Source organism: Numenius arquata, chromosome 3 (assembly GCF_964106895.1).
Source record: "Numenius arquata chromosome 3, bNumArq3.hap1.1, whole genome shotgun sequence".
NCBI classification, from domain to species: Eukaryota; Metazoa; Chordata; class Aves; order Charadriiformes; family Scolopacidae; genus Numenius; species Numenius arquata.
In genome coordinates, this window is record NC_133578.1 from 65,242,987 (window position 1) to 65,257,798 (window position 14,812).

Consider the following 14,812-nt stretch of genomic DNA (forward strand, 5'->3'; position numbering starts at 1 on the left):
CTTTTTAACTTGTTTAAAAATTGGGTTTCAAAAACCCTTCCTTCCAAAGCTCTGCTTTCAAGGATGCTAAACAACGTGCTTATATCTAGCAAGAGACAGCATTCTCCAAGCTCTTAACTGCTTACAGGACCCAAAACCCCTTTGACATTACTATTGCAATTATTGCAATTATAATTTATAATTTCATTTGGCATTTTTCTTGTTTAAGGATAGTTTCATGCAGTTAAATAGTCTAAGACTTCCACAGGGAGATTCTGGCTTCAATTCCAGAACAAAAGCATTTCAGTTACGCAATCTCAGCCACAACCTCCATAATCACCTTATCAGTGACCACTGCATATAAAAAAAAAAAATCTAATGGCTAATAAAAAGTATAGTCTCCCTCCCCAATATATGTTTTCTTTATACTCTCAGACTACCACTGCAATAATCACACTATGATTCTGTAATTACCACCAATCCAAATCCCCTCAAAGAGTTATTCAGTAACGTGAGTGACAGCACTACTGATAAACAAGGACTATGACTAACCATACACCAACCTGTTAGTTCTTTTGCAGCAAGAGCCTTGTGACTGAGCACTTCTAAATGAGTATCTCTGTCTAACAGGTGAAGACTGGCCCGAAAAATCTATCTTACGTTGTCTTGGTTCTGTCAAAAGCAAAAAATATAGAATAATGTTACAAACAAGATTAAGAGAAAGCAGGGTAGTGAAATAAGCAGTGTGATGTGTTTCACCCATCTCTAATTTCAGGGGAAGTTTCAAGTGATTGGGGAGGGTGGGGTTTAAAATCAGTTCACAGTAGAAGTGAAAACACATACACCTGCTTTTAAAGAAGAACTGAAAACCACAAGAGTAAGATTATCAAGTCTGTTTAACTACTGTTCTTTCAAGGATACATAGAATTTATTTTTTTTTACTGAAAAACCACAATAAGTAAGCCAAATGGCAAAGAAATAAAACGTGCACAGGATACATGCATTTAATAAAATTTACTTGCAGAATGAAGGTAAGAAATTTAAATAGAAGTTGAGTGTGTGTATGTATTTTCATTAAAAACTTCTCACTTATATGCAAGAAATTAGCTCTTAAGAGAAACTGTGCATATAACCTACTTTCCAGTGGAGCTTGATAGCGCTCAACGGTTTTCCTCTGTCGAAAGTCATAACGCTTTCGAGTGTCTTCACCATCATCATCTTCTTTCTCATCACTTTCTTCTGATGAAACTACAATGCAGCAACACAGAATTAAACTGTTAAAGTATTGTTGCAATTATATTAAATTCAAAATGCACTACACAGATACCTGTAGGTTTTACCATTACCTTTGTGTTAATGACACAACAGATCTGAAAACCTGCAAAACCTTAAGACCAATTTATGCAAGACACATTCTGGAAATTACAAAACACAGGAGCGTAGATATAGATTTTTGTTCAGTCCTTGCTGAAATTGCTGGGTGACTTCTCATCAGTTTTACTAACAACAGTTCTATCATCTTGCTTAGCCAAGATGCAGCTCCTGTGAAAACCACTATTTCAGAAAGTTGTTTCTTGTTATTTTGACGAAGTGTTTCAAGGAAATGTTTTTAAAGCTCTATAGTGGTAAGACTAAGCATGGCAATCTAACCCCAAGTCCTAGCTCTGCCACAGATTATATGAGCAATAATGGGCAAGTGACAACTTCCCCAACCAGAAAGTAATGTAAAATGCATAGTTTATGCCACTAGCTTCTCTACAGTTACCTGAAGATTTTTCAAGAAAGATGGCAGGAATGCAAAAAACGGAGTATAATTATCTAGCAGGTTCTTAATAATACCCTCTCACACTAATAGCTGGACATCAGGTGAGGAACGTACATGCTCTGTTCACCTACCTGATCACTAAAATTAAGTAAATTTTATTCCTTGGAAAGTGCTACCCTTTTTTTCTGCCCCCCCTCCCCCCGCAAAGGTTGCACTGCTTTCTGAATGCAAGGAACGTTACACAAAGTATACAGACAGCACATGAAAAACTATTTTGGCATTGCTACCATGCCCAGTCCTTGGTACTCAAACACTCCTGTCACAAAGGCATGACCTCTCAGAAAGGCATGAATTTATCTGCTTTTCTGCTCCTCTAGTACTTCCCCTTTCTCCACTCATCTTCTTTACACCGACGCTGACACACTTGCCCCACTCCTTCCTGGCATGCTTTTATTATAAAAGTGTATTTTAGTTTTTTCCTAATTTAAAATTTCAAGAGTTTTCACTTTGATCACAAATGAATCGCCCCATACTCAAATTTCCCATTCAACGTACTAATAACTTGTATACGAGTCTCTCCTGCCCAGCACGCTGAAATCCACACCATATAGATCCTCCCTTTAGACTGCCCATGCCTTGCATTAAAGCTGCTCTTCTTAAAGCCTTGAGCTGATATTCTCCTAAATACATGTCCTAATGATAAGCCAGCTATCCCTGCCCCTGGCACACTTGATCACGTTTCTTTTTGTTAATGCTTTGTCCTACCTCAGTTTCTTTAGGTCAGCCTCTCGCTGGACACCTCCTGTGGCACCAAGTGTTGTCTCACTGCTCTACAAGTAGAGGTCTGGTCACCGAGATGTGCACTCGGGAGCCACAGGCTGGCTCTGAACTAACAAGAGGCCTAACAAGAGGCCATGGACTGTTCATGATGAGGAACAAGACACCCCAGTGCTCCTTAGCACCTGGACATCTAGCTTGAACCTTTTCATAGATCTCCATTGCCATTGGTCAAATCTTACGCAATCTGTAACATGTGCAAGATACTGCCCTCACTGGGTATGGCATAAATCACCTCTTATTCAAGTTCTGATGGTCAGACAGGTGATCAGGCGCAGGGCAGTCAGTCAAGTGTACTGACCAGCAAAATATTTACATGTGACCAGCCCTTTTTATCCCTTGCCCCTCTATTTTCCCACGCTTGTTCCTCCCAAAATCACCTAAACCCCTCCCTTGTCCCGCCTTTGTTTCCTGCCCTGAAGATCCCATAGGAAGTCCTATGTGAACTGCTTTTCCCCAGCATCCCACCATATGTCCCAGCCCTAGGTAGTACCCCCTTATAGTTGGAAAGGTGATATCTAGAGAGCCACCCTCAATGACTCATCCAGATTGATTTCATGCCTGGACACTGGGGCTGATGGCTCTGCTGGGACAGCCCTGGGAATGGCCCAGACAAGGTGGCTCTTCCTACTTGATTTGGGTCCCTGTCTGCCATTGTGCACCCCTGTGCTCCTCTGGGCTTGTGCAGATAGGGCTTTGATGGGCTGATGGGCCTAGGAGTAGCCCAGCAGGGTATTATTTGGGCTCCCCCTCCTGCCACTGTCTCTCTGAGCCCCGTTGCACGTGTGCAGAGAATGTCCACCACAAAACCTACACCTGACCAGCTCAGCTACCACCACATCCTCCTCTGTCCTTAAGTACAGTCTTGCCCCGTTCTGTTCCACCCAGAAAGCTCCTACAAGGATTGTCAGAATGACTGCCTTAATCACAACTATCATTCTCCTTAAAACCTTGAAGCTTTTCCTCCTCACTCCAAACACAAAGTTATTATGGCCTATTATGATTTAACCTTATTCCGCATGTTATTTCCCACTGACTACTGGGATGACAGCTCCTTATTACAGGCCCGGAGAGCAGCTTCCACTGATACCTGCTAAACACAAAAATGAACACCACTATCTTCTGCCCTGCTGATCTTCACACTCGGGAGGAGCTTTCCCCACACATCTGGCAGCCTACCTTACTGCCTGCAAATTCTCGCTGTGCTGCTCACAACCGTGAAAACTGTCATGCTCCTGCTGTGGCGAGATCACTCCGAGTACTACCGTCCATTTCTTTGTATTCCCACCTGTCCATGGCCATCTGTTGCCTTTTATCTTATAAGCATTTTGGAAAAGCACCGATTTTTTTTCTCTCTGAATTCATGTTCTGAGCTCTCTACAGTAGAGCCCTAGAGTCTGTGACTATGGCTTGTAATGTTAATAGCAATATAGATTTTTTTTAAATAGATGAAAAACACCCAGTAGTTCAGCTCGTCTCCATTGTTTAAGACAAGGCTTTTGGGTAGAGCATAGTTAAGAAAATTTAAAACAAAACTAATCTATAATGCCACCTTGATTATCAGCCATTTCTTCGTCAGGGCTTTGGACTTCTTTCTTTCCTCGGGAGTACACATCGAGGTTTTCCTAATGAAAAGAAACAAGAAAGATCACTCACATATGCAGAAAAGCTGACATGGGAATATTTGGTGCCTATATAGTAATGGTTTCCAGGCACTCCACATACACAAGAGTAAGTTCAGGTACAGGAAAGAATAGCAACATCATTCTGGCACCCAGGATTAGTAACAAGAACTTCTGCCCTAAACGGGTTTAGTACATGTGATAGTTAAACATTTATCCAGATATAAAACCGAGTGTATCAATTAATCACAAGTTAATCAAGAGTGTGGCAGAACCCAGGAAAAAGCAATTCCTAACAGACAAAAAAAGATTCACATGGGCTTTTGAGAGATGATACACAAAGTACTATGGACAATTCTGGTTTCATTAAAAAGAAAAAGAAATTCAGATCTAAACAAAAAACTATGAAAGCAGCCTATGAAGATGTTTAAAAAATGAAGTGCCTGTCACTCAAAAGGACAGTAGAAGAACTTAATTTAGCAGAGCAAAACTAAGACAGAGGAAATATGATTGGTGTATATAATTTTAACATAAGTTCCTCTAGGGATAGAACACTACTTAAACTCACAGGCAAGGCTGGCACAAGAACAAACATAGATAAAGCAGACATCAATTAAATCAGTTTTTAGTAAAAGGTGCCCATTCAAAAATCATAAGGCAATTCAGGAAGTGTAGTAGAAGACATGTATTTCAGCCTATCACTGCTATTTCGTATCTTCTGAAGAAGATATTTCTTCCACCCTTAGAGTGCATCTGTAGTATGACCATAACAGTAAGACGTTAAATTACAATTAGAGAGCAAACCCAAATGTTATTTTACACTACACTATTCTTTGGAAGAAGCTATTTCAGGTAAATTAAAATTACAACTAAATAGTTTCCTTTTGCGAAATACACTACTTATAGAAAAATAGTAAAATAAATTAGTATCTACTTCTTCTGCATCATGGAACACTCCAAGGTCATCCATCATTCGCCGTCTACGCATCTTCTCCATGTCATCCATTTTTTGCAAGACTGCTTCTGCAGTGCTAAAATAAAAAGTTGACATGTAAGAGCAAAGATAGGCAAGTACCAAAAAAAACCTCATGTAAAACAGTATACATAATCAGTATGACATTTTAAATAGTATGCACAAAGCAAAAGTCATTGACACTTAGCCAAGTTTTTAAACGCTACTTAGAAATTAGGTCAAATGTTTACTTTTTTATAGAGATCTAAGAACAAGCATTTGTGGATTCACAAACATACACTATTTTCAGGTTTATTTTCCCCTCTCACTGAACACAGTAAAAAAAAAAAATAACCTGCTTCAGTAGGAAAAAAAGAATTCTGAAGATTGTAGTAAGATAACAGAGAGAAATTATGGCAGTTTTTAATAGCACTGAAGTTGCTCTGCATGATAGCATTAGGCCATATTTAGTTCACCGCCTTCCTCACACAACAGGTTGCTTATTCTTCTCTTAACTGTAATTTAAGTTTTGTGTTGGTTTTCCATGACTATATATCTGCTGGAAAAAACACCCCACTGCTGTTTCACTTCACAAACCTTTCAGAAAACAATGTCAATTTGGGCTTCACAAAGAGAATTAAGCCATGGACAGACAGGCAGAAACACTAGGACTACTTCAGTCTGGCTGTATCCAGCTTCCCTCAGTATCATAACTCAACCAAGCATTATAAAAATATTCACAAGCATGCAAGAAAAAGTAATTAAAAATGAAAGCACTTCTGATGCTAAGAAAATTCATTTAGGGGGCAAGTTAAAGCTACCAAAAGTCACAACCTAAAATGATCCTTTTGGTTTCAAAGACAACACATAAACTCACCTATCCCATACATAAAAGGTGCTCTAATATGTAGGTGTTTCTGCAACTGGCAATCCCAAAATGAAGACACCAGTGGCCAATTTAAATATTGGCTGTGCCCAAATTCATTACACATGAGGCACCTTCCAGGCACATCCTCCTGCACACACTCTCAGACCTGGAAACAGCCACAAGCACTTATTTCCAAAAACCTCAGGTTTAACAACTTGGCTGCGAAGTACAAAGGCCCACGCCTCACATAGATCAACGCATCAACAATAACTACAGGACATACCGGTGCTGGCAGAGGAGGAGGAGGAGACCCTACCTGATCGATGGCAAAGGAATGTTAGAGGTTGGTAACAACATCCCACAAGTTCCAAGCCATGCAACCCCAGTGGGACTCTACTGGGGAGGGCACCTGCAGCCCAGCACTTATCACAAGGACGCATCATATACATAAGGGCACGTATAGAAGTCTCAGCCTAACCACTGAAGACATCTAGCCCTTGCTGCCAGGAATAACAGCACCTTTCTCTCTTGTCAAAAGAAGGAGAAAGTCCCTGGCCAATACTATGCCGTAGCCCAAAGGCTTGCTAATAAGGCTTATTTTAGTAGCCTTGCGAGGTGATGAAAAAACCTTACTTACTTTGTTATAAGTTTGTCAAACAAAACAGATTGATTTGCAGTGGCGTAATGACTTTGTGGAAGCCTGCAGCTTCGCCGGACCTCCAAATGACCATTTTCTTCATGGACTTGTTCTGCAGCTTTTGCATCAGCTCTGGTCTTCAGTGTTCTGGTGACTAAAATGCATTAATATAGAAAATATTTTGAGACAGAAAATAAATTTTCCCCTTTATTTCACCATCACTCTAGTAAAATGTAAAAAAAAAATGCAGTGGATTGATTTTTTTGTTTAAATACTGAATTAGAATTTAAGCATTCAACTTAAATTACTGATGTTTAAACTACCTGCTTAAAAGCATGACTTGTATAGCAACTTTTTAATAGACTGGAAAGCAAATCTAATGAAAACAAACACGCAACTTTTGTTCCATGCAGGAGGCAAGTTTATTCAAGTTACTTCTTTCTGGAAAAGTGAAAACAACGAATCTTTTCTAAGATGTTTTTACTCTATTCATGTAAAATTGTATCTAATAGTCTCTTTTTTAAAAAAGTGTTTATGTGGGAAGTCTCTTCTTAAGATGCATGTTTTTAGTATGCTGTTTAAGCATGCATCACTTTCATTTTCTGCATTATGACACAAAAGCTCTAGAAGATAAGAAATGCTTCAAGATAAACTCCCAAATACCAAAGAAATCAAACGCTTGCCTGCTATAAAAAAAAGACCTGCCCGCTATTTACCACACAGCATCCTTTGCCACGGGTTCGTTACTTGCACTGTCATTAAAACAGTGAAGAGAGGTCAGTGAGAGAGAAGCAGATACATCACACTGTTAATACAAACACAGCTACGCTTTGATCTCATCATCACTAACTATAAAACTAAGTTTGAGCACAGTAAATAACAATTTACAATGCACAATTAGAAGCTGAATTACTACACACCAAGTGCGTTTCAGCACTGCCGGTGGCTGGCAGGACGCTGCCTGGACCTGATGGATTTTCCCAGCTGCCAGCAAGCGGCCTCCCGGAACCCAGCCTGATTGTGTACTCAGCACGGCCACTCGGTTCCAAGGTAAACCATGGAACTTCAGTGACACCTTCCCAACGTCAGGGAGGTTGTGCATCTCATGACTGAATTACTTTTTAACTCACGTATATTATAATTTATAATACTGCAGTATTCCCTCCTATTTGCAAGAACAATTTTCAGTTATGTTGTGTCCTGCAGACTGCAGAAAATCCATGTCACAAAGAAACCTGACCTAAGGAACAGATTCTCTAGTGCCTGAGAGCAGGCTAGAATTCACACTGCATTCTCCCCAGACAGCAGGGAATTAATAGCACGTCCTCCTCTTTGCACCTACCTCTTCATAAAACTCATAGGAAATTCTCTGTCTTCAAGATACATATTCTCATGACTTCAGCTGATTTTGGCTAATGATTTCAGAAGTTTTGGGGGCCAAGTCAAACAGATAAGAGTGACCAAGTGCAATCCTTCCCAGAAACCAGGGTAAAAAGGAATTCTAAGGAATTACTACTACTTACCTTCTTTATATTCTTCTTTTTTTGGGTCTGATTTTGGCTTTGCCAACTGCCTACATTAAGAAAGAGGACAGAAGAAAGGAGAAAAGAATTATTGTATTAGAATTATTATACGGAAGTATTATATTGTCTCATACTGTATTGCATCGTACAGTTCCCCCTCAAGACTGGGGAACTTCAAGTTTATAAGCCAGTGCTCCACATCATGCAAAGAAAAGCCCATGGACCACAAGGAGGATTTTGCTGTGCACCATATGCACAGTTTTATAAGGACAGACATTTCCTAAACCTGCTAATCTTGAAGTCTTGAAGCAAATAATATCTCAGTAACCAAAGTGGAAGAGAGATCTCAAAGGAGTTGGGAAAAGATGCATGTTTTTTATACAAGCAGAAGATTTTTACTAATAAGAGTGATTCTAGTTCCAAGCTACTGGCACTGACATTAACATAATCGTATTCCGCTGCAGATTTTTAGCTGTAGATTTATCACGATGTGACTCATCGTGCATACTTTCACTTTTCCTTTTTATTCTATAAATTCAACAGAGATTGGACATCTAGAAATACAATACCTCGTAAAGTGTCTTTGATTGACATTTTCACTTAATATTTCCATGCTTTTGTCAAAGCTAGAGTCTGAACAGGGTGGCATGTTTTTTCTCATTGATCTTAAACGGTGTCCATTGAAACATTTAATTTTGCCAGAGGAAAATTCCTAGGAAAAGAAGGAAATAAGAACATATTTATCTGAACCATGTATGTTGAACTAAGAATAAAACTCTGATTCATTTAGGCAGGTTTAGTGTGTAACTCTCCTGACTTGATAGTGGTGCAACTCACAGCAGGTAAACCTTGAGCCACTGCTGCACCAAAAAGTAGCTCTCAGAAAAACAAACAAAAAAAAGTTTTCAAAGCCAAAGCTCCCCTCTGCCATGGCTTTTCTTGTGGACAACTTGAGCTCAATATCCTTTGAAAGAGTTATTGCAGCAAAGCCTCTCATATAAACTTAGCACTTCATGGGAAAAAAAAACCCACAAAACCTTTTATTTCAAAATTGGTTCAGAGGAACAGTCAAGCTCGACCTTGCACGTCCTGGGATTAAAACCTATTCAGGAGATTTTTCCTCCTATCTCTGTTCCATTTATGACTGCATTCAGAGGGACATTAAAAGATTTCCTTCAGGAGGACAGCATTTATCCATGGAAAACCAAAGGGAACTCAAGATACGTTTTTTCATGGCTGTTGATCTTGTTCACATTGGCATTTCTGCAAGGAGGGTGAGCACTATCACTCTTACTAAAGCTGTGATGACCAGGAGAGGGGGCTTGTTCAGTTTACAATCCAAAGTTTCCTGAAGAGTAGGCCAAACTAAATCTCACACTGAAAAGGGCAGAAAACAGACCAGATTGTCTTACTTCTTGACACTAACATTACCAAGAGGTACTTCCATTAGTAGTTGATGGAGATGATGTCAAGAAGCGTGAAGGTCACTACAGGAGAGCAATGATGAACGCACAAGGCAGGGCCACGCAGTGAGAGCTGAGGCCACCCCCTTAGCCCTGAGCCCCAGAGATGGGCCATCCTCTAACTGCCTGATGTATTCTCCTCAGCCCACCTTGAACCAGCTGTCCCCAATGTTCTTCTTGTTCTTTGACCCCAGTGACAGCTTCTCGTGGTAAGACAGACCTTTTGCAGGAGGAGGATTTCAACCACCTTTCCTCTGTGGCTCGTTTTAAAGAGCAGCTCCCTTCCTGCTTTCCTGCAGCTCTCCAGGCTGGTGGAGTGAGGCCTGATGAGATGCTTCCCACAGCTGGCTTCTGAATTGGGGCATCCCAGATGAAACTCCTAAAGGCATTTTCTGTTTTGTGCACGGATGTAACAAGACCTAAAGCTTAATGAGAGGCAGTCTGGCCTGTCAGAGTCACCGTTAACATTTTTCCTCTCAAAAGTTTAAGAAAGAAATCGTAACAGAAAGCCTTTCAACTTATTTTTAATTTGACAGAGGCCTAGGTTTATTTGAAGAAGGCAGGTTTTTGTGCACACTCACAAACAGAAGTATATAAAGATTTACCCCAATACTTTCAGCATTTATCACTAACACAACTAGGAAAAAAAAAAAAAAAAAACTAGACCAAGAAATAATGATGTTGTCTCATCTGCAAATGTACTCAGAACTCCTGCAGCTGGTATACCTATGGCTTATATACCATCCTATAAAATCTACAGGCATGCCTGGGAGCTACCTATAGCGTCAGATTATGCGATTAAAGGCTAATCTGCATGAAGGAGAAGCAGCGGAGGAGCCTCGGTGGGCCGAGGCTCCCGGTAACCGCTCCTCAGGAGGCCACCGGCCAGCCCCAGGGTGAGGGACGCCAGGGGCCACCTCACAGACTGAGTGGGAACCCCAGTCGAGAAGACGACTCATTGTGGGACAACAGTCACCACTGTCTGTCCCAGCTTCTCATTTATTCATTTAACGGCATTTCTACCTGTGTCCCAGGGCACAGAGGTGCGAGTGCCAGCGAGGGGAGAAGGGGTCACACCTCCTCACGGCCTGCGCCATCGCTAACAGAGGCCAGGCCAGCGTAGCTGGGGCTGGAGATCTGGGAACCAGCTACTGGAGAGGCCATAGGCCTGGGAGAGGGACCCATCTGTGAATGTGCGTGAGGGAACTGGGAGACCAGGCCACCTGAGGCCGGTTACTGGTTTGAGCATCTAAGGACAGGTATGGAGGGATATACATAGTACGTGTGGACACATACGGGGTGTAAATACCAGACACTGGAGCGGGGCTGTGCACCTCTGGGGCTTACACAGCGGCTGACAGCCCCCGGGGAGACCCGGAGGCGGCTACAGACAGACTGGGCAGCCAAGATCAAATAATACAGGGATTCACATTACGTACATTCATCTCTGTGTGTGTATTTTCCCACTAATGGGTCTTCACCCTGCTCAGCCAGGGAGGGAAGAAGGACCAGGCCATCTGTTCTGTTAGTAGGGCTACCAGGTTCAGCTACTCCCAACATACAGCAGAGCTTTTTAAGAAAGAGGCTTTATTTCTAAACACGTGCTCACTTGTGAAATTAGACTCCAGAGTCGTGGGCAACTGTGGAAGACTTAGCTTGCTTAAACTCCAAGATACACAAGTTGTAACTGCCGCTTTGGATATTTCTACTTCATTGACCGAGAAGTAAATATTTCTTGGGAGACATCTTAAAGATTTGCCATATCAGTTAAAAGATGACTGCAATAATACACTTCACAAATCTCTGGGCCAAATCCCAGACTGGAAGAACAAACACTTAGAGAATGTCAGCACAGATATTAGAAAAAAAAAAAAAAAACCCAAACAACAGTATAGTGACCTGGGAAATCTTTCTAAGTATACTTATGCAGTTATTTGCTTTTTTAAATGTATTTTTAACACAATGTTCACAATATCATACTTGTGATATTTGTTACCCTTTGTATTGTCTTTTTACCTTAATCTTAGCTCCATTTGGGACACAGGCAAAGCAGTAACAATGTATATTGCTAACCCTGACCGTCCTCCATTGGTAGGAAGCCACCCCAGTTCTGCCTGATGGCAGACACCAAGAACCAGAGGTTAATTCCAGCAAGCTGCCAGCAGAGCAGGAGTAACTAACTCGTTATCAACAGGCTGAAGAAACACACTCAAGAAGTGAAATTCAGTAGAAGCAAATGGCTAACCTGGAAAGATAAGGCAACTGCCTGAAAAGAGTTTTGTAAAGTATTTCAAATTTTGAAAGCATTTCATATTTTGTTTATTTGCTCATGCTATAGAAAGTGATTAGCAATTGTTTCGAAGAAGTCTTTATAGAAAATTGTGTTTAGCTATCTGGTATCTCTGAGGAAATAACTCTGTGTTGAAATACTATCAGAACAGATAAATGTGCTTAACTGCAACAAAGCTGTGAGCTCTGATGCTGAGATCCCTACACAAATGAGTCATGAAGGCTCAGCCTGGAGAAGTGCCTCTTTCCACTTTGCCCAGACAAAAAGTGAACTCTGGAGCCCACTGCCCTCAAATACAGGTCACAAGACAACAGTCTTGTTCAGCTTGGGAAATTACACCAGGGTTATACACCTGCAGACACACAGCTTCCAAAGGGACACTTGGGACCTGCCACGGGACTCCTTGGGACTGGAAATGTGGAAGAAGATAAACCCATCAAGTGCTGGTTTACCTTAGACTTTCTGCTGTATGCTCTGTACTCTCTATGGATGAAATAAGCTGCATAACTAGAGATAAACTGCTTACTAATATAGAAAAAAAACTGCAAAAGCTGCCACCACCAAGTCCTTGGACATCTACAAGTTAGGAAAGAGGCATAAGGACTTGAATACGCAGCTAGCAGCAGCACCTCTGTCATCTAGGGCATTTCTGCAGTGTCTCTGCAGCTAAAACTCCAGCAGAGCCTGGCCACCCTACAAGTGAGGCAAGAATGACTCCACGCCTTGAAGCATGGGAAAGGTCTGCAAAAAGGAAAAAAAAAAATTAAATAAAGAATCCAAAAGAAAGAAGAACCTCACAACCAGTTTCATAATGATGATTCTGATTTGGTTTCAGTACAAAGTTTACATTTAGCTTCCTCATTCTTTTTCTCCACACTGAGAACGTGTGCCAGCTGCTTTATCTGCTCAACTCTGCACAGCCTTCCCCCGTGTGTGCAACGGGCAGCTGAATTCCCTGCCGCCTCCGACAACCATCGCTGGTGTAGACTGCAAAAGCAGAGCAGTGATCTTTAAGCAGATTCCATGACTGTCTGCAAAGTAAAAAAAACCAAACCCACACCCCAAGGATTTCTTCCTTCTTACTTCAGTAGTCTTGAAAATAACAAAAAAAAAAATATATTAATTTAAGCAACTGAAAATCCTGAAAAAGTTCTGCTGGAAGGAAACAGAGTCCACCACAAGCATCACTCCAAGGCAGGTCTCCCCTGAAGAGCAGACCACTTCTGAGTTGGGCCTGGTCTGCCTTCACTTGTCATGGGAACGTGGAGAGGAGCCTGACTTGGAAAGGGCAGAGAAGAGTTTTAGCTTTTGAAGGCTACACTGAAAACCAAGAACTTCTCAAAGTGAAACGGTTCAGTTATGAAAGTAGCAACACTGAGATGCAGACAGCATGGACTTCTTAACCTTTATAATCGTATAAGTTGTCTCTTTTCCACTAAGTTTTTTTTTTTTTTTCCTTAAATTATAAAAGACTTAAGTAATTTTCAGCGGTTTAGGTTACGCACATTAAGTGCCTTAAGTACAAACTAGTCCCGATTTCTCAACAGAGCTTTGTTTTTAAAGCATCCAAAGCAGGACCTATATCCACTTGCCCGAGGAGCATCCCACAGGAGCTCCAGGCCAGCTGGAACGCAGCTACAGGTCATGTATGTTTCGTGTCGAGCGCTGGTTTTGCTGCGTTTCTGTCATCAAAACAGCGAGCGCTCTTCTCTGGGAGCATCACCACAATTAAGAGAAAGTGGTCTCTAAGATCTTTTTAAGATGACTTTTTAGGTAACGCATTTAACCGAATTAGACGGGGGAGGGGAGATACCGATCACACACCGAACCACAGGGTGACGGGGGAAGTTTCTGTCCGCGGGGCTGCAGGGGACCCGGGACAGTCTCTCAGGGGGCTGCTCCCCCGGGAGGGAGGTTGTGCCGAGCCCCCCTTGAGCTGCAGGGGGACCGGGGACGCGTGGCAGGGCTGGGGGTGGGCGACCCCGGCTGCTTCTTCACACGGGGCCACGCAACCGACCGCAGCTGTAGGCTCTTACCCTAAATACTCATTCCGCCCCCTCCCCCCCCTTTTTTTCCTGCCCGGTACTCACGGCCTCGCCGGTTCTCCGGTTCCCCCTGGATTCCGCGGCCCTGGCGGCGGCCGAGTTGGCCCCGGAGCGCGTCCAGATGCGGCGGCCGCTGCCGTTGCCGAGCGAGGGGGAGTCCAGGGAGATGAACTCGGAGCTGGAGTCCATTAGCGCGAAGGGGGACCGGGAGCGGCGACGACTGTCGCGCGTGGCCTGGTCGACCGGGCGGGCGGCGCTGCTCCGCAGGACCACCATGGCGAGGCAAGGGAGGGAGCGGCGCGCCGCCCTCCCCCGGATCCCTCCGCCTCGCCGCCTTCCTGCCTTCCTTCCGCCCGCACCGAGGGCCGCACCGGGGCGGCTCACCTCCCCCCCTGCGCCGCCCCGCTGCCCACCCTCCCGAAAGCCGGCGGGACGCCCTCCGCCCCGCTCTTCCCCGCGGCCGCTTCTCCCCACCGGCCGCTTAGTCCCAGCCCCGCGCGGCGGAGGAACACAGGCCGCGCGGCGCCCGTTCGATATTTTTGGCGCGTAAAAGTTAGAGCAGGCTGTTTTACCGGCGCGAGATTGGCCCGCCGGCGCGCGCCGCCCCCGCCCCTTCCACCGCTTCCCGCCGGCAGGGGGCGGGGCCGCCGAGCTTGCCGGCGCCGCCGCTTAAAGGGGCCGCTCTCCTTTGCGGCGGTCGCCGCTCCTCGTCCCTCCGCACCCCGCCGGAGGGGTTCCCGGGTGAGAGGGGACGCGCCTCCCGCCCCGCTGCCCGCCGCTCCGCCGGTGCCTGGGAAGCGCCTAAGGCGAGTCGGGATGGCGTCCCCGCCG

At 43.6% G+C, this 14,812-nt stretch overlaps 1 protein-coding gene across 1 annotated transcript in view; it reads right to left on the minus strand.

The window, feature by feature from the left end:
- ATAD2 (ATPase family AAA domain containing 2) overlaps window positions 1-14,259 on the minus strand; it is a 37,762-nt gene extending 23,503 nt beyond the window's left edge. The window contains exons 1-8 of the mRNA XM_074144878.1: window positions 14,027-14,259; window positions 8,753-8,895; window positions 8,184-8,233; window positions 6,661-6,814; window positions 5,138-5,234; window positions 4,134-4,206; window positions 1,117-1,227; window positions 543-651 (exon numbers count right to left, since the gene is read on the minus strand). Coding sequence (XP_074000979.1) covers window positions 543-651; window positions 1,117-1,227; window positions 4,134-4,206; window positions 5,138-5,234; window positions 6,661-6,814; window positions 8,184-8,233; window positions 8,753-8,895; window positions 14,027-14,257 — 968 coding nt within the window. The 5' untranslated portion in view covers window positions 14,258-14,259. The remainder of the gene's footprint in view (window positions 1-542; window positions 652-1,116; window positions 1,228-4,133; window positions 4,207-5,137; window positions 5,235-6,660; window positions 6,815-8,183; window positions 8,234-8,752; window positions 8,896-14,026) is intronic.
- Between the last annotated feature and the right edge of the window lie 553 nt (window positions 14,260-14,812).